Source organism: Falco cherrug, chromosome 7 (genome assembly GCF_023634085.1).
Source record: "Falco cherrug isolate bFalChe1 chromosome 7, bFalChe1.pri, whole genome shotgun sequence".
In the NCBI taxonomy this organism is placed as follows: domain Eukaryota; kingdom Metazoa; phylum Chordata; class Aves; order Falconiformes; family Falconidae; genus Falco; species Falco cherrug.
This window is the reverse complement of record NC_073703.1, coordinates 30,423,967-30,449,763: the sequence shown is the minus strand read 5'-3', so window position 1 is coordinate 30,449,763 and position 25,797 is coordinate 30,423,967. Positions and strand designations below refer to the sequence as shown.

Below are 25,797 nucleotides of genomic sequence, written 5' to 3'. Positions count from 1 at the left end.
CTGACTTCAACTAAACATAGGTGCGTCATCCCTTAGATAAGTGGTACAGCATTCACTGTTCACTACTGAGCGCTGCTCTGGGCTCGGGCAGGATGACAGTTCTCAGGCACTTTGGTACTGCACATGAGGCAAGTGCCACCGCAAGCGTTTCTTTCAAAGTGCCTTAGTGTAGCAGATACATAGCATTTTGTCTGTATCGGTTGGATTTGGAAGTTGGAACATGTAGGCCAGGTGCCATTTTTTAGCCCTTTGGGTATTTAGAGATTAGCTTGTAGGTGTGTCTTCTGCACTTGTCAGCCATGTGGGGATGCGTATGCTGAGAAGAAAGCTGGCATGTGGGTCACGAATTCCTACAGGGAAGCAGCTATGGCTTTACTGTGGTATTCCCTCGTGGCTTTTTTCTAGGTGCTACTAGATACAATGAGGAGCCCTTTCCTCCCCTCTTCTAAGACCCTCTGAAGTAAAAAGGCATTCCCTTACGTTGTTCTCACTTTGTGTGTAGTTTCTTACTTGTCTCTGTGGGCTAGCACTCTGGTATTGGAGGTTTTTCTCCTAGGTACTCTGATACTCTATTCTGATACCAGATATTTTGATAAAGGACCGCAAGCTCTTGTCTGCACTTGCCTTTGAGCTGTAGGAGTGTGGGAAGGCCTTGGTCTAGGCCCAGTCTGCGCCCATGGCAGCGTGATGGTGTTGTCCAGTGGGTGTAAAGTACTGCGTCTGGTACCCCTAGGTTTTATTCCCTGCTCTGGCACTAGCCTGTTCTTACCTTGAGCTACCCATGTAATGATAGTCATTTTCTGCCAAAGTTTCAGTTATGGAAAAATTAAGGATTATTCCTATAGCCAAGTCTCTTTCAGAAAAATATTTTAGGCCGTGGCTCAAAATAAGCTGTGAATGTCCCATAACTATGCATTGAAGCATTGTTGGAACTGATCAGATTAAAAATGCCAAACTAATTGTTTTATGGTTTTGTTCTTTTTCCCCACCCCCCCTGCAGGAATATATGATGGAAATGAACTTTAAACAGTGGACAGTAGATTTTGTTAACCAGTCGCTCTTGCAGATGAGCACTTGTGATGTGGAGAGCAAGCGCTATGAAAGGACAGAATTTGCCGAGTGTCTTGGAGAGCTGAACCTGCGGTGGCACAGGCTGCAGGCATCTCTGAACAGAAAGGTTTGATTGAGTTCTCACCGCTTTATTTCTCACAACTCTGACCTTGCCTGTGTCAGTGCTCTGTATTTTGCAAGCAGTCTTTTTCCCTGAGTCTGAAAACACTGAGGAACACAGACGCCCTGTGCTCTATGCTGTCCACCCATGCTGCCGTCTCACGGGCAGCCTGTGGAGTGGTCTCGTAGTGCATCAGCTATCAGGTGGTAAGCAGGCATCCAAACCTCAGCAAGGTCTGGAAGGGTAAACTCTCCTGTAACTTGCAGGGAGGGAAAAGAGAAAAAAAAACACCTTTTTTTGATAGCCTGGGATTTACCCTAGTTGCCTGTATTAGGTGGAAAAAATAAGATTCCTCCTATGAAGAAATTATAGTCAGTGACATGTCAACAAAGACAACAGATGCTGAGAAAGCTATGAAAAAGGAGTAATTCAGGGTAGTGTCTGCAGGGGAACCTGTCAGTGAAATCTGTTGAAGCTTTGGGGTACTGTGAAAGCTGGGTCATTAAAAACCTAATGAAACACTGGATGGTTTGTGGAAAGGAGAGGTGCTACATTGCTTGGTGCAAACAGCCAGGCCCTGCTCAGCAAACACAGCACCGAAAGAGCAAACAACCCTTCCACATGCCATATGATGGGAACGAGAAATAGGGATATATTAAGCTACCACCCATTTTCCTGTTGTAGCAGTTGGATTTGCAAAAAAAAGTAATTATTAAGGAAGTAGTGTTGACAGATGTATTCAGATGGGGACATATGACCCTGCTGGAAAAGGCACAGCTGGGATCAATTCCCAGCCCTGGTCCAGCCCTTCTGGGACACTGGAAAGGGGTTACTCTCTTGTGTGTCCTCCTTCTGCAGTAATGAAATCGGCTTTCCCGATGGAGGGCTTTGAAGATCAGTAGCTGGTCGCAAATTCTACATGTAGACTGACTACACCAGTGCATCTTGTGTTTCTCTGTAGAAAATCTGTTTCAGGCAGTGCCTCAGAATTACTTTATTCTAGTGAGACTAGAAATAATCCATGCATCCAGAATTAGATGCCACTGCTTTGTGTGCCCTAGTGCCCAGAAAAGCTAGTGTGACTGGTGATACGGAGAAGACCAGGGGAAGGTTAGCATCCCAAAATGCAAACGTGAGGTTGCTGGAACGAATCCCTCTACCAGCACATTCCTCTTTCATCTCTATTTCTCTCATGAATTTACAAGGCTTTAGGAGAAGCTGCCCTCCCTGCATCCAGATACAAAGACTACTGATCAAACAGAAATTTCCCATTTTTTTCCTGAATCAGAAAGTCTTCCAGAAACATTTTCAAATGGAAAATTCAGTTCTTGCCAATTGAAAATTCCCATGATGAAATTTCAATTTTTTTGAGAGAAAAAATTATCTTCTCTAACCATTTTCAATAAACTCCATTCTAGGATTTAATGGATCTTCAGGGCCAAGACTGAAGATAGGAGACTTAGGATCCCTTGCTTATTAGTAAATTTGTTGGTGAGTTTCAGGGGGAATGAGGTTTTCAGACTTCACATAAATGTGTCCACCTAGCCCAGGGTCCGCCGACTTGTCAGGTCCACAGGCTGCCAGCTCGAGAACCCACACTGCCTTGGTTTCTTTCCAGGGAAAAGGTCAGATCCTGAATAGCCAGTAAACCTTTTTAGCTTTTCCTTTTAAAATCTTTTCTCTAAGTAGTATTTTCAACGTAAATGTTGTAATCTCCATTTTTTTCATGTAAGGGGGAGCCCTGTTTCTGCCCACCTCTAGGTTTAAGTAAGTTAAAATAGTTCTGTAACTTTCAGATACAAGACCTGGAATACATTTTGGAGGATATTACTGAAAATGAGAACAAAGCCCAGACTCTACACAACTGGCTGGAAGCTCAGAGTGATCAACTGAGATCTTTACAAACCCCAGCAAGTCTCATCTCTGCACAGAACACGTTAGATGTTTGCAAGGTAAAGCATTATATGTGGTATTATTGTAAAAAACTATATTTGGCTTTTGCTGAATCCAGACTAAAGAACTGCACAGATTTTAACAGGAAAAATGTGAAGGAAGCTGCCATTTCCTGGAAGAACACAACGATGTGATTTTAATTACAGCATGTTATGTTCAGGTGATAGCCAGATCCACTTTTAATGTGAATTGCTAGTTTACGGGTTTTTCCCTCCAGTTGGCAATGCATTTGCTTCTGTTCTGTGGTATTTGGAGTGTTGTGAGTGTTGTGCAGCAGTAGTGTAGCTCTTATTCTGAGATGTCTCTGGAAGAAGTAGTTCTCAGTTCAGCACAGCCATGGCAAAGGCTATCAGTTCCATTAGCCTGAAGAGCTCTGTGGTGGAAACTGCACATTCCAGTTGGAAGAATAGCAGCTCTCTCTACTGCTGCCCTAGAACGTAGTCACTCTGCACCAGCCTCAAGAATCTGGGTGTCCTTTGGTTTTGTTGTGTTTTTCTACACATCAGCTCCCTCAAAATTAGTACCGGTGCAGCCAGCTAATAATTGGCTCCTATTAATCTAACATTCTGCTGATTTCATCCAGTACAGTGTTCCGTCTCTATTTTTTAACATGGTATATTTGTTCTTTCATTGCCATGGTTACATGTCTCTGTCTTGTAGTAGGCTGCTTTTATTGCCTAGAGTGCTCTCTTACACACTGAATTACCTGTCTCTCTGAAGCACTCTGAAACGTTATTGAGGGGCCAGACCCTAAGAAAGACACAGGGTATCTTTGACTAAAACACAGTATCTTTGACCTGCTCACAGTGAGGTACAGTGCTGGGCTGCAGGTGGCTAAATGGTTTCATTAAAATGGATTTGCTCAATAAAAATGAGGTCCAAATTCGAAAATGTTTTGGAGACAGCCAGTGGGAGAGAAGAAAGGTCGTGGCTTATAAGCATAGTATTATAGGAAAATGTAATGGCCCATTGTGTGTATGGGTATTTATTCATGTTGGGAAGGAACTTATTGCTGAGCTTTCCCCAGCTTGTCAAGCCTAGCTTCCAGTCTTGCTGGTTGTGTTGGGGGAGTGTTATTTGCCCAGGCATTTCCACTTATTTCAGTGGTGTTTCTCCCATGGGAGAAAGCCTCTGACTAAGAGGACAAGCTGAAAATAACTTTCTAGAAGTTGTTAGGATGTCAGGAACTCTCATATTGCAAAACCAGTTCCTATACTACCTCTGTCTGCTGGAGCAGAGGAGGACCCAAAATGCTAACCTGCCCAAGGAGAAGTTCAGCTGCATTAAGGGAAAAACTTTTTTGAATCTGGAGAGGTACAGAGAAGCCTGCATGGTGGCTGAGGAATTAGCTTCTAACAATTTCCTTCCCAAGCATGATGTCCAGTGCTCATGCTGATGCTAAATGGGCGGATTCTAGCTCTACCTGCAAGAGACTGTTTAAAGCAGCTACTGTCATCTTGAATTCCTGTAAAGCAGTTGTTCTCTATCAGAGTTGAAATGGTGGTGGTGTTGCATGGCTGAAGAATTACACAGAACTGGTTTTACAGAAAGAATGTTTACCTAAGCTAGTCACACAGAAGGTTTTTTCTATGGTCTCATTGAAAGATCTTCTTTATCTGTCTTTTTTTTTTCTTTTTTTTCATTTAGGAGCTAGAAAACCAACTCACAATTAAATCCAAAACTCTTGATGAGCTCAAACAGAGTTTGGCTTTGAATGGTAGTGTAGAACAAAGCCCAGAATCTCCATCTTTCAGGATAGCTGAGCTGTGCGAAATGGTGGACGGCGTTGTAAGCCAGGTAAAAGCTTTGTTTGCATTCAGATTTCTGCCTCTTCATATCCTTATGACCAGTGTTATCGATCTTCTTCATGGGATGGCAGGAGCTGGTACAGAAAAGATGCAAAGTATTCTTTCATCTTAACCTTCTTAAGAACTTCCTTTTAAGTTTTTACAATAAGTCTGATCTCCAAGTGGGCTGAATACAGGGGGAGGAGGGATAGACCCTCATCTACATACAGTTCAAGAAAAGAAACAGAACTGCTATTTTTTTGTCCAGTTGAAAATGGAAACCTGAAAGCCTCTTACTCAGTCTGCTTCTCTTCATACCCTGGTCCTTATCCCCTGTAGTATTCTCGTGGAAGCTGCCTTCTCCTGCCCCATTCTCACTGCAGCTTTTCCATCTCCCAGTTACTCTTTTGTCCACACACCTGGATGGCTTTTGCCATCTTCAAATCCTCTGTAGTTTCCAGTTGCTTCAAGGAGAGTCTGGCAGATGGTTTCCCATGCAAATTGACACCCCAGCAGTTTGTATTTATTGCTATATTATGTTTATACTTGGAACTAATATTTTTTATCTAGATGTAACCGACGGGCACAGAAGATACAATAATGAGTACCTTCATAGATTTAAATTTGTGATATAAATAACAATATGCTTTAGAGGATTATACATGATGCAGTGATTGTATTTAAAGATTCCCTTACACTTTCTATTATAAATGCCTTACTTTTGTTCCTCAGAATTTTGTGAAACCTGAACTCTTTTGCTTGAACTCTTCCACATGAGGTGTCGGTCCAGGATGGGTCTGCTGCTGCTTCTTTTGGCTTTCAACAGAAATCATGTGGCTGTTTCTTACCAAGAAAGCAGATAAATTTTTGTTTGTGTACAAGATGAAAGATTATCCTTCTGCTGTAGAGCTGGGGGTAGAAATTGGCAGGATTGACAGCCTAGTGCTTTTTTCTTCTTACAGTCATTATGGGTCATGTTAATTTTAGTATTTTTATTACTTTATTTTTGTGACTATTTTATCAAACTTATAAACTGCAGAATGTTCTTACAGCCTAGTTGTCTGCATGTCCAATGAAACACCAAGTGCAGCTTTCTTCCCACAGGTGACCTCTCAGCAGATCCAGGCTGTGATTTCAAATATAGGTCTAAGGAGATGTGATACCATGATTGTAATGTCCATAGGTTGACCTCAAGACTGTGAGTCCATGTCCCAGAGACATTTCATATGGACGATGTCTTTCCTTCTTCCTTGTTGGGCAGTAATTAGCTGCAGGCCACAAAAAGCAATTAGAGATTCCTCCCACTTCTACCGTGATTCAAATGAGAATAGGGGTGATTAATCCATCAACCCATGTGTGCCTGGAACACATGGATACAATGATCTATGCAGTCTATTGAGGGTGAACTATGGTGTAGGAGTTTCCATCTTTCATTGTGTGGATGCAGTCAGAACTGAAATCTGGCATCTGGGTTTGCCTGGTCCCATAGAGACATGCTTGTTTCTTTGCCTGGTTTTCATGCCTTTCTCAAAGCATCAGGTACTGCCATGACTGAAAATAGATGTTGAACTACGTGAATGTTTTGTCTAGCCCAGGACACGTACTTACCTGATACAGAAGGATAAAAATGACAAATAGCACTGAAGGAGGACTATGCGTTTGGTTTGCAGTGTCTAGGAGTACATGGCAAATGGAAACTATGCTTGCCTCCATATAGATTAAATGACTGTAATAATCAAAGAGACATAGAAAACAAAGAGGATATCCATAATTTAATTTTAGATCAGAACCCTGAGTTTCGTAGGCTGCGATTCAGGTGGGCTTGCATTATTAGAGCACGGCGCCATAAGAGGGATGAAAACTCTCCAGAGTATTATAGTAGCATCATCTTCCATACAATTTCTGTTTAAATTTTCTTTAAAAGGGAACTTGATCTCTGGATCAAACTATCTGCTTCCTAAGAAGATTAAGGCTCTCAACTTTCTCCCATTTCAGATTGATTTTGGCAGGAAGGAATAAGCAGTTCATTATCTCAGTACTTTTTACATTTTGGGGTGTTGTGGCTGGCAGAATAGCGTTACCTTGAACTCTGATTAAATTTTTATTTCCAGCAAACTCGTATACTTCACTCTAAATACTGTTTACTGCTTGGTTTGAAGCCTGCACAATTCCTTACCAAGTAGGAAAATACTCCAACTTGTGAAATTCTTGTTGGAACCTCATGGAGTAAGCATTGAGCTTAGATTTTTAGGTCAATTTGAAGGTGGTTTTCCATGTCAGGACTGCCCAAGAAATAGTGACAAAAGTGGTTTGTTTGCAGGTTGCACAGTTAAAGACCTCAATGCAGTCAATACTGGAGCAGTGGAGAGTATATGATGAAGCTTATGCAGAAGTCAGCTTGATGACAACAAGATATTTGTACTGCATAAACCACTGCAAACCTTCTGTGGCATCTTTGGAAGCTTTGGAAAAACAGGTCAACACTCTCCAGGTAGATCTACCGATGTTGTCTTATTTCTCTACTTCCTTTTGTGCCCTTAAACAAACAAACAAACCAACTCCACTGAAAAAAGACAGAAACGTTTATCTGAACAACTTCCGCTTTATTAATAGTGCCACTGAAGTCAGTGGAATATTTTTATTTAGTTTTAACCTCCACAGGCACTGAGGACTATTTTGAGGCTTCTTACTTTCTTTAGCACGTAAGATCAACTTTGGTGTGATTTAGGTACCAAGGTTCAAGAGAGACGTACAGGTCAGCTGCTACCATGTGTGCCTTACTGTGGGCTAGCAGAGCCTCCACTTTGGATTGCAAAGATGCCTTGACATTTTAGTCTTCTGCACGTGCTGGAAGGCATCTCCATATGAGGCACCAGGTCCTCATGCTCCGTTGCCCTGCAGAGTCGAGATGGACATGTGCACTACACCACCATCCCTTATGCTGATGTCTACTCAGTCCGTCTCTAATCCATGTGGACCAGCAGGAAGTCTGGCTGAAAATGCAGCTGGCAAAGGAAAACCTAATGCCATCATTGCGTGTGTTTGCCTAAAGGTTACTCACCATTCAGGTGAAAGATGTTGATTCTCGGCTTGTTGGTTAAAAGGAAATTTACCCCTTCACTTGTGATTCTCAGGGAAATGCCCTGCCATAAGGCTGTAGCGTAACCTGGAAGGAGATGCCTGTGCATCGATGCTGGGACTCAGCGTAAAAATGGAGGGGACCTGGGAGAAAATTGGCGAAGGGACCACGTCTCTAGATCTGTGGTTTGAACGTTGCCCTTGGGGTACTGTGTCCCAGCCACTGTGCCAGTGACCACTGACACATTTTGCATTAAAGTGCTATTTGCGATAAAGCGTCTTTCCACGTATAAACAGCACTGGAGTCAAGGACCAGGACCCAGGATTCCCCTTCCTAGAAGCTGTGGCTTGGGTTGCATGGGTGCAGCAGCCCTGGGGCAGAGCAGGGGGACCCCTGAGCCTGGCATTTCCAGTTGCTTTAGTGCAAAGTGAACTGTTCAGTCACCCTCCAGAGAGCTGGAGTTCCCTGCGCAGCCTCTGAATGAGGCTGGGCATAAACACCAGGCGTAAGTGCCCTGGATCAGCCTGCTGCTCTGCTTGGCTATTACAGCGTCTGAGTGGGGCATCTGGAGCAGGCAGTCAGGCTGGCCCTGGTTCTGAATGTTTTACAGATATGGCTAAAATCCCCTTCCCTGGCTTTAAACAAATCTGGAAAGGCTGTGTAAACACTCCCTGTTTCAGTTGTAATTAAGGCCTGATTTGGTTTATTTTCAAGTTGTATCAGAAGTGGTACAGGACAGACTGAGGCTGTGAATGCCAGGTACACGTCTCTCGGCAGCAAAGCCTGCATAAGCACTTTCCACCCTCCCTTAGGGACACATAATAAATGGAAGTAACTGGGCACCTTCTTACCTCCTTTTTTCCATCACCTGCTTTATTTTTAATCTGGATCAGGTCACAGATACGATCCATGGCAGATTCTGCAATTGCCTGTATCAGGAGGGGGAACACGCAGCCAGGGACAGGAGCTGTCAAGCCAACTTTACTGCCAGTAGAAATTTCCCTGAAACATAGCTTAAAAGAAAAACATTTTTGGTTTCTAGTGAATTAATTTAATCAGTTCAAAGCTGTGGGTTTGTTAAATGAGCTGTTTGTTTAAGAGCAAATAAATGACCTCAGTTTAAAATAGGCCTCCTATATGATTGTTTTGAACTTGGACCATTTCACCTCTCTTTTAACTTCTCTGATTTTTCGGATCAGGCGTTATTTTCACACACATTTTAGTGTGTGCTGCAAACGTGTCGCATTACTGCTACCCTAACTCTACCAGTCTATGGGGCAGCTATGCTTAGGTCATTCATCTCCGCAACTAATTGCGATAATCCATTTTGCAGTCCCTTCAAGATGAATCAGAGAGCAGTGAAGAAAGCTGGGCCAAGCTCCAGGCTGCTGCAAGTAACCTGAAGAAGAACTGCTCTCCCTCCTTTGCAGAGATTATGGAACAGAAGTGCATGGAGGCACACACTAGGTAAGGTTATGAAAAAGACCCCCAGTTACCAGTATCCAAAAAAAAAAAAAAAGTGGCTGAGGCAGGACTTAACTGTCTGTCAGGTTTTTAACTCTATATTAATACGACTCACCCGTCGAAGAGTACCTGTGTGAGGAGTAGCTGATACTACCTTTTAAGTGATGGATCACAGAACGCAAAATGGTGCCGTGTCAGCAGGCTTTCAGTAATGTGGGTATGAACGCAAAGAAACTCCCACAGGAATTCTACACCAAACCATATTCTGGCGGAGAATCTGCTAGGAAAATGCTCTTATCCTTTCATATGTCGGCAGGTGGAACTCAGTAAATGAAGACATCACAGATCAACTGCGGGCAGCACAAGCGACCATGCAGCTTTTGGAGCCCTTGAATACTTCATGCACTGAGGCAGCAGCCAAGTTACAACAGCACGAAGAGCAGTACAATCAGCTCTTGGATGCTCACATGCCTGAGGATAACATGATAGAAACTCTGCATCAGAGGATACAGGATATAAGGGTACATGACTATGTTTCTGCTGCCTGGTAAAAACCAGGATTTATTTTTGAGAAACAAATCAAAAGAACATCTTCTTCCCCTCTCCTCCCCCAAATCCAGTCAGTGGAAAACAAAACCTGTGGGTTTTTTCCATTAACAGGCACCTTTGTACTTCCTTTAAATACTTTGGCCAGATCCTGAGACCAAACTAAACTAGAGTCAGCACAGGGTGAGAAGAGAGCAAAAGGGAGCAATCTCACTCCATCCCTGCCCCTTTCTGCTCTATGCAAAGAATCAGGCCTGTGTTGGAAGGAATCCTTAAACCAAAAATTGTTTACTTTATGGGACGCTGTTTGGTAGGAGAGAGAATGTCTACTAGAACAATAGCCGAGGGAAAAGACCAATTTTCCAGAACACAGGAACATCTTGAGGTCTTCTGAATTCTTCAGATTTTTTTATTTGGGTTTGCTACTTTTTTTTGGCCTGGTCTGGTAAGATCACAAATTTCTAGGCTCATTAGATTATTCTAAATACTTCTGACTTTAGGCAAATGAGATCTCATGCTGAGACCACCACAGGGTGCATTTGACTCTGTCAGGTAGCAAAGCTGTCATTAGGTTCTGACATTTTCTTCAGACTGCAGTGAAGTGTATAATAATACTTATTTCAGGACAGAGCAGTGATTCATCATGCTTTATGAACCTCTAGCCACGTATTGGAAGAAGTCCAAAGCACCCCATTTTGCATGTGGCCAATCAAGAAACTTTACAGTATGTGAAAAAAACCTCATATATTTTTTCCTATGTCAGAAACAACTGACAGCAGCAAAATTTAGACCAAAACATTTTCAGTTTATTCTCACCTGTTAATGACCATGACATAAATTCATGAATATGTCAGCAAAAAGGCATCACATTTTCTGGAAATTTTGGGAAGAGTTTTGCACCTACTAAGCAAGGCGTGACTACTATAGTGCCAATAGCAGTGTAGATCCTGTCCTGGTATGTGTGAGTAGGACACATGGAATTTATGGTAGTTTTTTTGTAAGTAGTGAGTTAGAAGAATGGGGATCAGTGATAATGGCATATGTTACATGTCTTTGAAAATACATGTGCATTACAAAACTGTATTTTAATCTCTAATCTTTTCCTCTACTATACGTTAGGAAAGATGATGGGTTTATGGACCACTGTCACAAGAATAAATAAAAATAAAGTCCTGTATAAAGAGTAAGAAATCAAAATGGGATATTTACGAAATGGCTGAAGTGGCAGTTTGCAGTATGATCCATACCAAAGACAGGGGTCAGGAGCTAAGAGCCATTTTGGTTTTTAGGGAAACACACTTGCTCTTTGCTGGCAATCGCAAGTCTTTGTTACTCACAGAAAAGGCAATATACAGTGGCAAATTCCTGGGGGTTTCATGGCTAAAAGTAAACTACAGTTGTCCAGGTCAAAAAGAAGAAAAACAAGTACCTTGAAGGAGTCTAAAATTACTCCCTTTGTTCTTGTACTGCCTTTAGAGCTTAATTGTATAGCATCCTTTCTGTAGTAAAAGGGAACAAATAAAACTAAAAGTCCTCAGTCACTAAGGGATCCAAAGTACTGGTATGCTGGTAACGTAGTAGCATTTCTCATCTGCAGCATGGGCTAGTTTCTCCATCTGCTGGTGTACATCCATTCTGTAGAGATGGATTTTCTGATTTCTCTCCCTAATGTCTTCTGTAGCACTAGTATTCCACTGCCTGAAGTCACTGGTGTTCTGTTGAACTTTGAATTCTGCCTCTTCCAGCACCAGTCAATGGATGCAGGTCCTATTATCCTCAGAGTAAAAGACTGAAGCTTTCACCATAGCTGAATTTGGCTCCCGGAGCAGATCAACAAGAAGTGCTTAGTTACAGCAACAAAAGATACCAAATGAAAGTGGCACATGAATGATGGTCTGATTCATTTGCTGACTTTTTTTTCTTTCCCCTTCCCTCATCAGAATTTACAGCGTCGTGTTCAAAACATCCAAGTATTCCATGCAGAGATTTCTTTCAAGGCTGATAAGATAAAACAGACGTCTGGGACAACTGCAGAAACCATTCTGCTGGAGAAGTGTGAGCCGCTCCAGAGAGCATACTATTTGGAAAAGATGTTGCAGAGGAAGTTAAATGAATTTGAGGTAATTTTTTTTATTATTAAATTAGCTGTCAGTGTGAGGTAACTTCTTCACTTAGAGCCCTGTGTGAACTACCTTCTTCATCTTGAACCGAAATGAAATTTCAATAAAATAAAACTTGGCAGTATGGTCAACTATGTGAAGAAATAATACAGGAAGCTAGAGGGACAGATGAAGGAAGGATTTCACCCTTCTTATCTGCTTGTGTTGTTCTAACAAGCCTTTGTAAGTGGTCCTAGTACAGTCAAGCAGTACCGGACCCTCAGATGATTACAGTTCAGGAAACGTATTTTTATTCTATGAACTTTGAAGTAAGTTGTAAACTTTCTCAGCTCTGCCTTGGAAAAAAACCTAAGTGCCTCAGTTTGCTTTGATAAGAGTGCATACAGCATACCTCAAACCCAACAGGAAGCTGTGGTCATTTGATGTAATTTTGAAGACCAGATTCACATCCCCATTCAGGCAGAACAGGGAGGGACTTGCACAGAGGTTTCCCCTTGTGATGCTCTGCTCACAAGAGTGCTGTGGGATTGCCTGCCCCTCTGTGCAGGTATTCCTGAGATAACTTCCAATCAAATGTACTGCTGTACAGTTACTGATGCAAAACTAGTCTGTTCCGTGAAAAAGTCTGGTTTCAAGGAATTGTTCTGTTCTAAAGAAAACCCAAATTCATCAAGAATTTTCAGCCAACTTTATTTATGACTCCATCTACCTGTATTTCAATGGCTGTAAGCCAGATATCTTTGTGAAGATAACAGATTTCTCTTATTCCCTGTGAACTTCTTGCTCCATGAAAAATGTCACTTCTTAGGTAGACATTTTCTCTAGTGTAATCCTGTAGTATTACCACACAACTGTCTCTTTCCCTGTACCAATTTTCATCATTTGTTCCTTATGAAAATGTTGCTGTTTCAGTGTTCTTAATTCTTGCAAGAAAGAAGCAGCTTTCCCAGTGCTTTTCTGACCCAAAGAAACCAAGCAAGTGAATAAAGAAGTTGAACTCCAGCTCTAGTTATTTATCTCCACAGAGCTCGTATAAGTTCTACAGCTGTGGCTGTAGGCACATGGCAGCAGGCTCTGTGCATAGCTCAAAGAAAGCTCATTTTCACAAGTTTCTTCCTTCTGATAAGTTTTGATTTTCCAGTCTAACAATAAATCAAACAGCCCAAAGCTACAAAAAGGGATCACAGATGCCCCTATTCCACATAGTTACGAATCTCAGAATTTAGAGACTGTTTCTTGCTTTCTGCTTTGCTTAAATTTTCCCCTTACCCAGTGCAAAAACAGAAAAAGTTCATTGTGTGAGTTATACATTGGAATTTGGATTTCATGTCTGTTTGTTTTATTGATGATACTGCTTATTGCTCCTTGATGTGTACTAATATGTGTATTAAATCATAATTAATGTAAATATGCAATATTCACCCTAGTTCAGTCTTTCACAACTGGAGGATTTCAACAAGTGCCTTGAAACACTGGAGGGTTGTGTCAAGAATTGCACCGATGCCTTTGAAAGTCTCTGTATATGGGGAGAAACAGACAGCTCAGAGTTGCTCCTGGTATGTTTGGATTCCCAAATACCAAAAGATACTGCTCAGGATTTAAGTGTCCATAGGATGCCAGCTGTTGCCTCCTTCAAGAAACTCTTCGTGTCCTCAGTATCATAGTTCTAGCATTTCCATCTGAGTAACTATAACTTCATCCAAAACATCGAAAGCAATGATTTCAGTTTGTAAAAACTCTAGAGATGCTTTGCAGGCCAAATGCCTGCATGGAGGGGAGGAAAACCACATAGATTTGGGGTTGATGGGAGGTTTTTTTCCCCAGTTTTGTTCTGGAGCCTACCATGTGGCCCTCCGCGTAGGGTACAAAGTAAATGTGCAAGTACCAGCTCTTGAGTAATCTGCTCAGTACTGTTGGAGAAGTGGACCATGTGTAAGAGAACTGGGGCTTTTTTGTTTCCTAACTTCAAAGAAGTTAAGACAGAAATGTTGGGACTTTTGAGGTTAGCATTTCAGATGCATAAAGTTCTGACACTTCCTACAGAGGAGAATAGGCTTTATATTTCTTTGAAATGAAAGAAAGGCAGTATTTTTTGCAATTAATTTATTCTTTTACTTCCAGAATCACACACTGGAGCTTGCTGCGCTTTCTCCAAATGTAAAGAGTTTGAATGAAACAAGCGTTAAGCTGCCACTCAGTGACTTCACCCTGAAGAAAATGCAGAGCCTGACTCGGCTGTGGAGTCAGAAAAGAGCCGCTGCTCTGGAACACTGGAGGTCTGAAAGGCAAACAAAAAATCACTACTAACCATTTTCTTTCCTGTGAGGAAAGTAAAACCAAATTCAAGCATGGGAAGTCTTGCAGTCTTTTCTCAGCTTTCTCAGGGGTTTTCCAAGCTGAATTCCTGCCGTTTCAATTTACTTGATTATTCAGTGGCTATTTGTATTCCAAGTCACTTGAAGCAAAAATCTGAATGTTCATAGATGAAAAAGGTAGCAAAGTACCAAGCAAACCCCTACTATGTTCGTATTACTAACCACCGTGTTAGGCTGTATGCAAACAGATCCAGAAAAACCACCACCAACACAATAGTTTCTGATTATTTCTTTTGTTTTACAGTAAGCGTGAAGGAATTAATGATGATGAAAAGAAAATCTTCCAGAAATGTGAAAACTGGATGAAATTCCTAGAAAAAATGAGAGATGCCTTAAAAACAAATATTCCTGAACGGTTTGAAGAACTGAAAGAGCAACAGAGAGTATATGAGGTAAAGCTAACTAAAAAATGGAAGCATCTTCTTGAATGGTGAAGGTGGGGGGAAATCACTAGAAAATGCTCAGCCTTTGAAAATTAGGTATGGGCAGAGTTTTGCCGAGCATTTCACTCTTGGAATGTGGTCTTGTACTTATTCAAGGAAAAACTCTGAAATGTGAAAATAGTTTTCCAAAATGGATGGATCCCTTTTTGCAGGGATCAGACCTTTAGGAGTGCATCCTCAAGTGTTGGGTCATAGAAGTCCTAGATTTTTCCAAGCCTGAGGTTACTTTTCTATCTGCCTTTCCCAGAGCCCTGAAGCTTATGGCGACTAGCTAGGCAGTTTGCTGGCGAATTGGCAGGAACTCTACCAGTTTTTGGAAGCACTGCATTTAAATCAAAATATTTTTGCAGCGTATCTCCGTTTTGACCAATGTTAGGTTTTGGTGGAATTCTGTTTCACTGGCATTTTTGCGAACACTTGCTACTTGTTATAGAGAGCTAGCTCTTCGTGCGTATGACAGTATCCATTCAGAGCAGAAGGTACACTGCATGCTAGCAGTAGCATGTGGATGCAATTCTGTGTCTATCCACAGACTTTATCCTAGTGGCAGGAGGATGGAAAAACAACCAAAATAAAGAAAAAAAAAATCACGTGGTAAATGCTAAACATCGTGAACTGCTGGGGTGAGCTTTGTGCTGCCACGGTAGACCACAGCTTCACCCTAGCCAAAATACTGCAGCTAATTGCATGGGGTGTTAAGTCTCTGCGTGTTAGTGATATTCATTTGGGTCCAGAGAAAGTTCCTTTCTCTCTTTCGCATTTTTCTCTTAGACATCTCTAAATAATTTTATTCATTGCAGTGGAATTATTTATAGAACAAACTTTTGCTCATTGTGATAGAGTAAATTCATGCTTACATGTAGCTTTTTTAGACCTTTTCTATGGGTTTCTGTCTAGATTGCATTTCTCACGAATGAGTCCAGCAAACTGTAGGCTTTAGATTACCTGTAAGATACGGCTTCTGATGGGTTCTCCTATCACATATGTGCAAATTCCCCCTGGCATCCAAAAAGAGTGGAATCTTTTAGGATGTGTTTGACACTAGCACTTGAAAATAATAGAGCTTCAGCTTTTAAAATTAAATAAATGCTGTCACTCTAGAGGAGCAGAAGCAAAGGTGGTTCAGTGAATAATTAAATCTGTTTTTTTCCATGGTATTTTCAGATGCTGCAAACTGAGATTTCCTTAAATCAGCAGATATTTAATTCTATCATAGCAAAAGTTCTACACTCCTTGGCATCTGAAGAGGCAGAAAAGAGGTAATCCATTTTTCTCCCTAAGGTCCTGGTAATTCGGTGAATATGCTGTCTTTCATGAAGTTGGTATTGAATCCTTGCTGTCATGAGGACATAAACTCAAATTCTTGACTAGGTTCACTCTTTAAATAATCTCCTGGCCCATTTTACAGAAGTGTGAGGAGGTCCAGTGAGAAAGAAACACAGGTGCCCTGGCCAGACTGCATTTTAGATAGTAACTTCATGTTGCTAACAAAAATAATTACTCCTGAACAGGAGGCTTTCTTGTCTAATGCTACCCTGCAGTTGCTGAAACTCTTACCTGTTGTTGAGAAGCTACCTTCTTACAGAGGGTGATGAGGATACTGCATATGAAGGATCCTTTCCGTCTTCCTAGATTTCTCTACTATTTTCAAAAGTGCAGAGGTGTGAGACTATCAGCATTGCCCCTGGCACATGTGACAGGGCATTGAGTCACTGTCCACGCAACCCAAAACATATGACAGCTAAACCTGTTTTTATGTGTGATCTCATACTTTTAATTAATGTAGGGTGAGAAGCAGAAAGTAATATTTGTGAGCGGAGGTTCAACTGCCTCAGGCATTTCTGCTGTGAATGCATTACCCCTCTCTGCCAGAGCTTGCTGCTTCCAGAGAGCTGGCAGGACAGCATGTGTGCTCCCCTCAGCCACTTCGGTATGAAGTCCATAGCTTCGCTTAAAGCTGCCAAGGAAAGTAGGGCTGAACTGAGCAAAGCTGCTGGATTTTTGTGTTGAAGCTAGCTCCAGAAATACAGTGTTTGTCTAAGAGTTAATCTGGGGGCCATGGCTTCCTGCAGAGGAGCAGAATTGATAGACGGACTGTAGTCTTAATTACTCCAGCTAGATCTGCTGGACCATCTAACCATGCTGTAAAGAGGCCAAAAAAATCTTGAATGGCTTCAATAACTACACAGCCTTTTCACTTTGCAGTCAGGTCGCACTGCTGTAAGGTGCAGCGATGGCTGAACTCCCGCTTACGGACAGGTGAAAGCACAGATCAGTTTTGCAGCATAATCAGAGACCTTGTCTCACTTACATTGACCTTCTTGTTCTTCAGAGACATGTTTAGTGCACATTGTTTCTGTGATTACTGTACTATATATGTTGCTATACAATGATAGCAAGAACGACTTGCATTGTCCCTTCTTGTGTCATGTAAAAGGTTTTTTGGCTTGCTTAAAAGACAAAATACAGAGAGCAGAGTTGAGCTTAGGGCTCCATAGAGCTTTTTACATAGTTGAGGATTGTAATTGAAATACAGTGTTGTAAATGGAAATCCATCACAATTGTTGTAAAATGCAGCCTTGAGGTCAAAATACCTGAACACTCAACACTTGTCATTTTCAGAAGAGAGTTCATTTCCAAGCTCCTGTTGCTGAAAGAGCAGTGGCAGAACCTTACTCAGACGGTTCTGCAGAGGAAGAAAGATATCGATGGACTTGTGAGCCAGTGGCAGCTCTTCAGGAGTTCCCAGCAGAGCCTCGGCAGATTCCTTGATGATATGAACAACTTCTTGGCAGCGCTGAAGAGCCAGGGCCGCTACAGCCCTCACCATGTTAGAAATCTAATTCATGATTGCAAGGTACTGTATTTATTTCTCATAAATCTAAAATCTGTGTTTTTTTCTCAGACTGTAACAACTTCTGCCTAGTAAGGTAAAAAGCTTTAAAATCATGTGCTTTTTGGGGAAAAACAATTGCTGATAGTTTTTGTTAAAGCTGAGCACAGATGATAAAACAGTAATGTTGTGAAAGGCTTCTTATAGTAGGAGACTTCCTGATCAACATTGTTATATTGTGTACTTAAAAAAATATTACTGATATGAACAGGGGAATGCAGGGTGCCAGGGAGATTAGGCAAAACCACTGCTCAGCAGGTAGCCTCTGGAACTGTGTGCATCTAACTGACATGGCTGCTGAATGCCGGCCTTGCAGTTTGCCTGAAGAAAGCAGGACATATGTGGCAAGGCAGGCCCCATGGCGGGGTGGGTGCAGGGATGGGCAGGAGGTGTCAGGAGCAGAGGACAAAGCACTTGCAAGGGGGTCTGTCCTTGGAGCCACCAGGCGCAGACCTGGGCAGTTCTTCAGGGCAGTACAAAAAAATGTTTTTCTTTGTTAATTTTGGCTGGTTTGGTTTTCCGTGTAATTATGGAGCTCTTTGTTTTATAAGAAAGTAAAAACAAGCCATGAACTTGATGGTTGCTTATGGCAATCTAAAACCTTTGAAAACTGTATTATTGAACCCTATTTGCGTGATCCATGGTTTATTGTGTTCCCACAGACCTAATGTTGATGATTAACACATTACCAGTATTCTATTTGGCACTTGCCCTATTTATTTCATCTTTATTTTCACCTGCTGTGTAAAGATGATTTTCAGCAGATTTTACAATTTAGCGCTCATGCTTTTCCTCAGTGAGAAAAGCGAGAAAGCAACCTCCCTTCTACTCCAAATTGCCCTTCCCTCCTGCTGCTGTTTTACAGAAGGAAACAATGATCATATCTGCTTGTGTTATAGACCAATTTGTGTTGTAGGCAAATTGTTATTGATGGCTTACTTCACTTGAGTATGTCACGATTAACAGAGCTGTTATCTCTGTTAGAGGTGTTAACAGAACTTAAACTGTTTTTTTATTCTGAAGAATCTGATTCTGATTTTTCTGAAATTAAAAAAGCAGATAGGAGATCTATTAATTTACTCCTTCATGAATGTGAACACACTAGTGCCTTGAAACATTCTTTGTGAGTCTTCACTTTTTCCCAAGTGAAATGCCAGGAATGCACCTTCTAAAGCTTGCTAAGAACAGCTTAGAAACTTAATTTTTTTTATTTTGTTTTGTTTTTAAGATTAAGGCAGTGATTCTTCAGAGGTGGCAAGCCATGTACTCTTTAACCATTGATGTCGGGGAGAAGCTGCGCACTGTCACGGATCCCGAGACCAGCAGTGTTCTCCAGGAGGAGCTCAGCCAGTTACAGCAGAGTTGGGGGAACGTTCAGGCCCTGCTGGAGAAAAACAAGATGGCATTCATCTACATCATACAGGTAGATGATGCCCTTGCTAGGGAGGAGTGGCATGTCCATCTCTGGTGTTGGGTCTCAAGAGATTCCCTGCCCTGCGGTCCCCAGGGCTGGGCTCTGTAGCAACAAGGCAAATACTGAGCTGCTGCTCACTGCAGAGGGGCTCTGAGGAAATTGCCTGTCATGTGCCATCAGGGCTTGTGGGAAGCTAAAACTGTGGTCCTCTGATTCTCAACATCCATTTGTTGCTGTAATGGATGTTCCCACTCTGTTCTCACGCCTCTCATGACCTGGAGCTCTCTCCAGCTTTGGGGTGTGAGGTCTGAGCTAAAATTTAGCTCAGAGGGAGTTGGCATGACTTGTTGCTCCTCCTGTCATTGCACCCCTAGGCAGAAGGATAAGTCATATTTATTTCCTTAAGAGCAATGAATTTGCTTTCATGGATAGACAGCACATAGGTATGTCTTAAAATTGAATACTGTCATTGATAAAATCCACAGCCCAAAACCTATGCCTAAAGCCTCTCAGGTTGGACAAAACAAAATGAGCAGAAATGTTCTGTAAGATAAACCTTAAATACAAGACAGGGTTCAAGTTCTGTAAATCAGTGCACCAAATTCTTGTGGGTGGCACTGTGTATCAAAAAGAAAATTCAAATCACCAAAGCGCATGACTTTTTACTTCACTGGGTTGAAAAGGCTATTTTGTAACATATCCATATGATTCAATATGTTATGATAAAGTCTCTTTACCTTTTATAATTTTCTTGGGTCTTCTTGAGCAGAATTTGGAGCTCTTTGAAAAGCGAACCAAGGAATTAGAAAGCAGGGTGCAGGAGCTAAAGGAGAAAAGCGAAGATCTGCTTCCGGTTGAACATGAAGAGCTCTACAAAGCCAAGGAACACATTAAGGTATTGAACAGTCATCTTGTACCTCAATAGATGTAATCTTTGCACAAAACCTGCTCCCTGTGAAAAGAATTTTCCCTCTTACCTGCTCTTCAGTGATGCTGAATTTCTCTCCTTTATACCATCGCGATAGCTGCCAATCTGCAAAGTCTAGCTGACAAAGATGATTACAAGAGTAGTAGTAGTGTTTGGTATTTTTTCCCTGTTTCTGCTCCCTTTCCACAGTCTGAATTTATAAAAACAGCAGTTCCTCAAACAAAAGGGCAAAAACTCCCTGGTCTTGGCTCAGTTGGCTGCTGTCCTAACGGCTGCATCTCCCTTTTTGCTTTCCAGTCCATTGTGGACAGGGAGCTTCTCAGGCGAGAGACTTTGTAAGTCTGTAAAGCACCATGCATACCCGTGGGATCTGAGAATAATTAAAGAGGAGGAAAATTAAGAGTAAGGGAGTGGCAGAATCCCTTGCAGCCCATATTGCACTGTGCAAATTAAATGCCAAGGAAAGCATTTCCAAGGGATAGGAGACATTTGGTCTGCACTGGTCAGTCTTTCATCATCCTTTTATGAAGTGAATTGTTGACCTATGCGGTGGGAACAAATAAGCTTATTAACAAGTCAGGGCTTTGAACTCATTATGAACTGTCTGAAATCTTCTTTGTGAGTGCTGGCTGCCTTTCCCATGGCAAGCAGTCTTGCTGTAGCCCTGTATTATTTCTGAGATGGCAGCACACAGCTCCTGCTTCTTTCTCCAGTGAGAGAAATTCAGCTGCAGAGGCATCAGTCACAGTGCCAGTGCAGTCGCTGCTTTTGGGTGTCACAGAATAATAAAATAAAGGACCAAAATGGAATGGGGGAGAAGGGATCTCCTTTCTTCTCCCTGACTTTCAACTCTTCTGTGCAATAAAGCTGTTTTTCTCTCAGGCCTGGACCTTACACAAGGCTAGCGAAGTCCCATGAAATTTCATCATTAGCTCCATTAATGCAGGGATTTGACTGGTATTAAGACAGATAAATGCATGTGTGCATACCTGTACAGAGTATTTGCCTCCAGTGTTAAAAGCAGATCAGATTTTTTTATTATTATTATTTTTTTATGATTTAGATAAGTGACTGGATCAAAAGACCTGTGAAGATGCTCACAGGGCTTGGACCTAGCACACTTCTGGTACAAACACGGTTTTTTCCCTATAAAATGAGACAAATTTGATCCTCTCTAAGAGCTTTTTTTGTTTGAGGAGTTGGTGACACCTCGCAGCAACTGCCTTGCAAAATGGGACCTAGTACCTCCTATGTAGATTGGCATGTGTCCCAGCTGCATGCAGTGCTCTGCTTTTTAGGTGACAATTTTAACGCTGTTTAGGAAAATGCATAACCTTGTTAAAAAGAGGAAGGGGAGTCAGGGGAACAAAGCCGAAGCGAGCGTGTGTTTCTGTGAATGAGCAGTTTAAAAGCTCCATGTTTCTGACTGATCTGATGAAGTGCCTGTGGAATCATTCATTAGAGAAGGGAACCAATTTCAATTTTTTAGCATTTAAATAAATAACCTGAAATTGGGACAAATGCAGGTGGAAGGCAACTTGGCCAAAATAATAATAATAACAATAATAAAAGAAAACCCAAAGTAGTGGGCATGCCTCTTCCTGGATGTGGAACCCCAGAGGCTGCCCTGGAGCGTGGGGAGCTGCAGGGGGTCAGGCGGCGTTCCTGCACTGTGGGATGCAGCAGGGGCTGCTGCTGCACCAGTTAATGACCAGTAGCAGCTCTCCAGTGGGCTCGCAGTCGGGCCCTGAGCCGCATACGGGGCGACCCCATCCAGCCCCGCCGCAGGGCGCTGCAGGCGGCCGAGCTCCCTCCTCTCCTCCCCCACCGGCCGGGCAGGGGATTAACGAGCAGGTTGGGAACCCGGAGGAGCTTAGTGCCAAGGCTGGAGCTGGCCGCCTTTCCATGCAGGAGCTGGAGCAGTCGCTGGCAGACTGCACCCCAAACATGAAGGATCTGCTGCGCACCAAGGTGTACGTGGGTTACTGCTTCTTCACCGAGGACATGAAGGTGCTCCGGGAGCAAGCTGAGCGCCTGCACCGGCAGTGGGAAGAGCTCTGCTTGCGGGTAAGCTCTGGCGCTGCGGGCAGGATTGCTGGGGAGCGGGGGAGCAGCGGGGTTCCCTCAGGGCTGGCTCCCTTTTGCAGTCCTGGGGGGGGGATGGGGCCGCTCCTGCTGTAGCTAGCCGGGGCTGAAGTTTGCCCTTTGTTTCACTGCTGAGATATTTTGTTGTTGTGGTTGTTGTTTTAACCCCTTTGTGAGTGCCTGAATGGCACAGAGCTCAAACGCAGCTGTTTGCTGAAATAGGTGGCTTTGTTCGGGGTTGCCCAAGGCGGGGCATAAAGACGGGAACTGCCCGAGGGCATAAGGCAGGGGAGGGAAGGTCGAGGTCTTTCCAGTCTGATGTTTAAAAAAATGCCAGGAAAGTTTATAAAGAAAACTTAAATGTGTTTAAATGCTGACTCTATGGGCTTAAACACATTAAGAATTGGCTTGTATTTCCTGTAGCAGTAAAATACTGTGAAACGTCTGCATTCTTTGTGGCTTGTTGCTCTATGACACTTAATTCAGTGCTGCTTGTAAAATTGCTGGGGAACAGTTACCAGCAAAGTCACATGAACTTGATTCATTAGGTTATTATGCAGTTTGAATGCGTGTTTACTTTACCTCGTTAACAGGATTGGAAGAAGTCAAATACTTCGGGGTCTTTAAGTTACTCTGGATGGCTCCACATGCCAGCAAGCCAAACCCTTGGTTCTCTTTCCTCACAAGTCAATAGCTTTTATTTTACAGTCTGTAAAGAAGTATGGAAGCAAGTTAGTATTTCGTGTCTAACCCTTACTCAGGCAAAGGTAAAGCAATCTTGGTAGGAATATTGCCAGAGTAATGAACAGCTATGCCTATTTCACACACTGGTGTGGTGAAATAAGTTATTTGGGTTCATTTTTTGTGTTGCAATGGGAGAGAATAATTTAGTATCTTTGCCTTAAACTGGATGGTTAATCTGCAACCAGTGTTTTTTATTGTTTCTAAACTCTGAAAATAGTTCTAGAGACACCCTCCCCGCTCCTGAGAAATACAGGCAATTATTTTAAAATCAAAATACCAGAACCATTTTCCTAATGGAAATGTCTAGTTAAGCCTATACATGAGAGAACTTTGTTGGTTTACCTTTTTTAGCGAACTGCTGATGGCTGCTGTTTCAACTGTGGTGAGCAGCCCTGAAAATTAAGCTGTCTTTTGTAGGTACCCCACTACAGTCTATGCACGTAGTAATTTCTTGTAGTAATTCAAGTTCAGATTTTATTCCAAATTGCCATTTTAATTTCCTGAGGGAGCAATGTTTAGTTCAGTCTGTCTGGGAAAGAAGAAAGGGGTGACATTAATGTGACACTGTTAGGCACACAGAAGTCTGTAGTGGGAGGAATCTATTTAGTGCTGCAGTGGAGGGATATACAGAAATGTTTACGCAGCTCTAATGAGCCTCTGGAGAGCCTGCACTGATGCTCAGCACTGGACACAAGGGTAGGAGAGCAGACTTCATCGGTTCTGCTGCTAGCATGACTGCTTTGTTTTGGCTAGCAAATTAGAGGAGTCAGGATGTATTGTGTGAAGAAAAATCTGCAGTATAGATAGATACAGGGAGGTGAAAGCCTTTGAGAGCGAGAGGCGGCTGCAGCTGTCACAGCCATATGAGCGGGATAGCCAGATGCCTGTGCTGGACTGAGCAGAGACAAACACAGGGAGCAGATGCACTCAAGGGATTAGCGTTTACATAGCTGCCCTTGCAAGGTACATGTAGGTCAAAGATTTAACCATTCATATCAGCGAGTGTCCAGTTCTAATGAACGCTAGTGTAACAGGTTGGGCCCAGGGCCTTGATAATCTTTTAGCCTCTCTTGGGAACGCTGAGATTGCTCCTGCATCACTCTCTGGATGCAAAATGGAGCTGGTCCTGGGGCAGCTGGTCCGAGGAGAAAGTGCTCAAAGCAGTGGCTTGAAAGGTTCATGTTCCTAGAAGCTTGTCTGGGATTTTTTTTTTTTGCTAATTCCTGTTTTACCCTCTGTCTATATTTAGCATCCTGCCTTGCCCCACGCTTAGCTGGCAACAATGGTGTCAGGATCATTTCAGGATGTAACAGTGTTTTTGCTGATGTGCATCATCTCTTCCTCCACTGACCAACTTAACTCATCTCCATACATGGGAGATGCTGCAAGTGGTAGAGGAAGCATGAGGGATTTACCCTTCATATCTCCGAGGTTGAGGGTAGGAGGCAGCTTCCCAGAGCAGCGGCCCTCTTAGGGAGACTTTCAGAGGTCCCTGCGATCTCCAGGAACTTCTTCCTGTTGAGAACTTTGGTGATTGTTTCCCTGTGTCCCAAGACAGTGCTCTCAGCCCTCATCCCTTTGTTCAGATCAGCATTAAAGATCTAGAAATCACTTTCACCTCTCCATCCCCTCCTTACAAAAAGTCAGAATTTAAAGGACAAAAGCAGTATAGCCGGAGATCACTTGATGCCTCCTGTTTTGATCCTGGTGTTAACATGGAGCTGGTCTTGCTTCCACACTATACACTTAACCTTCACTCTGCGGTACAAAATAGCGGCAGCGATTAGTCTAGGAGAATCACCGATGGAATTTTGAGGAGTCATATGCTGTATAAGGTGCGTGTGATATGTGACAAGGGAATGTTTCCTTCCATGGGATGATCCTTAGAGTGGCCATTCGCAGCCAAGGGAAGCAAAATGTTATGCTTAGTCTTTTCATGGTTTATTGGTGAGGGTCAGGTGAGGGGTTAGTTTGTCTCGTTTAGTTTTAGTAGAACTTTGACCTTTTTTCACTTCCTTTGTCTCGTGTATCTTGGTACAGGAATCCATGGAAGTAGATAAATGAATACAAATACTGAAGACCCCTAGGCTAGAACTAAGTACTAGTAGTAGAAGAGCGACCCTGCTTCATTCTGAGATCTTTGAGCGGTGATAGTAGCTTTTGCTGGTTCAGGCAGCATCAGATCTTGTTTTCTGTATGTAGACAATTTGTTTATCTGTCGTGACAAATGTAATTTTGAAGGGAAAAGTCCATAGTTTTCAATAAAAAGGATGGATTCTTGATGCTTGATATTTTTTTCAAGTTCTCCAAGAACTGGTGAGCAAATAGAAAGATAAGAAGGAGGTTTTTATAGAGATAAAATAATTGCAGTCAGTAGTTGCAAGGTTTCCCTTACAGTTGCAGGAAATAAGGAAGTTACCTAGGTGTCATTTCTCTTTTATATATGAGACCATACTAAACAGTATGTAGTAATTACGTATTTTATATTCCTTCTTTGTTTGGCATTTTCAGGTGTTCACTGAGTAATATTTAAATTGTTGTATAAGCTCATTATTTATAAAGCTGTCACTCCATTTAATTCTTCAAAGGGAGAGACTCTGGTGTTTGCTAGTCAACTTTTTAGCCCTGCTATCCAAAATAAGATGTAATAACAATCTGCTTGCTGGCTTTGAAAAGAAAGCTAGAGAGATTTGATAATTGCTTCTGCAAAATGGAATATGATGAAATGCAGAAATCAGAAGGCTCATAACTGCTGGTTTCCCTCCTGAGAAAGCTGTTGCCAGCAGTTATGTTGT

The 25,797-nt window shown here is 42.4% G+C and overlaps 1 protein-coding gene across 2 annotated transcripts in view; it reads left to right on the top strand.

Moving 5' to 3' along the window:
- SYNE2 (spectrin repeat containing nuclear envelope protein 2) overlaps nucleotides 1–25,797 on the top strand; it is a 191,358-nt gene that overhangs the window by 132,582 nt on the left and 32,979 nt on the right. For both annotated transcript variants that reach the window (XM_055716088.1, XM_055716089.1), the window contains exons 80-94: nucleotides 1,001–1,177; nucleotides 2,968–3,123; nucleotides 4,772–4,921; nucleotides 7,232–7,402; nucleotides 9,324–9,457; nucleotides 9,771–9,975; nucleotides 11,941–12,120; nucleotides 13,548–13,676; nucleotides 14,242–14,396; nucleotides 14,740–14,887; nucleotides 16,103–16,197; nucleotides 17,561–17,795; nucleotides 19,060–19,254; nucleotides 20,015–20,140; nucleotides 22,085–22,240. In XM_055716088.1, the coding sequence (XP_055572063.1) occupies nucleotides 1,001–1,177; nucleotides 2,968–3,123; nucleotides 4,772–4,921; nucleotides 7,232–7,402; nucleotides 9,324–9,457; nucleotides 9,771–9,975; nucleotides 11,941–12,120; nucleotides 13,548–13,676; nucleotides 14,242–14,396; nucleotides 14,740–14,887; nucleotides 16,103–16,197; nucleotides 17,561–17,795; nucleotides 19,060–19,254; nucleotides 20,015–20,140; nucleotides 22,085–22,240 (2,412 nt within the window). The remainder of the gene's footprint in view (nucleotides 1–1,000; nucleotides 1,178–2,967; nucleotides 3,124–4,771; nucleotides 4,922–7,231; nucleotides 7,403–9,323; nucleotides 9,458–9,770; nucleotides 9,976–11,940; nucleotides 12,121–13,547; nucleotides 13,677–14,241; nucleotides 14,397–14,739; nucleotides 14,888–16,102; nucleotides 16,198–17,560; nucleotides 17,796–19,059; nucleotides 19,255–20,014; nucleotides 20,141–22,084; nucleotides 22,241–25,797) is intronic.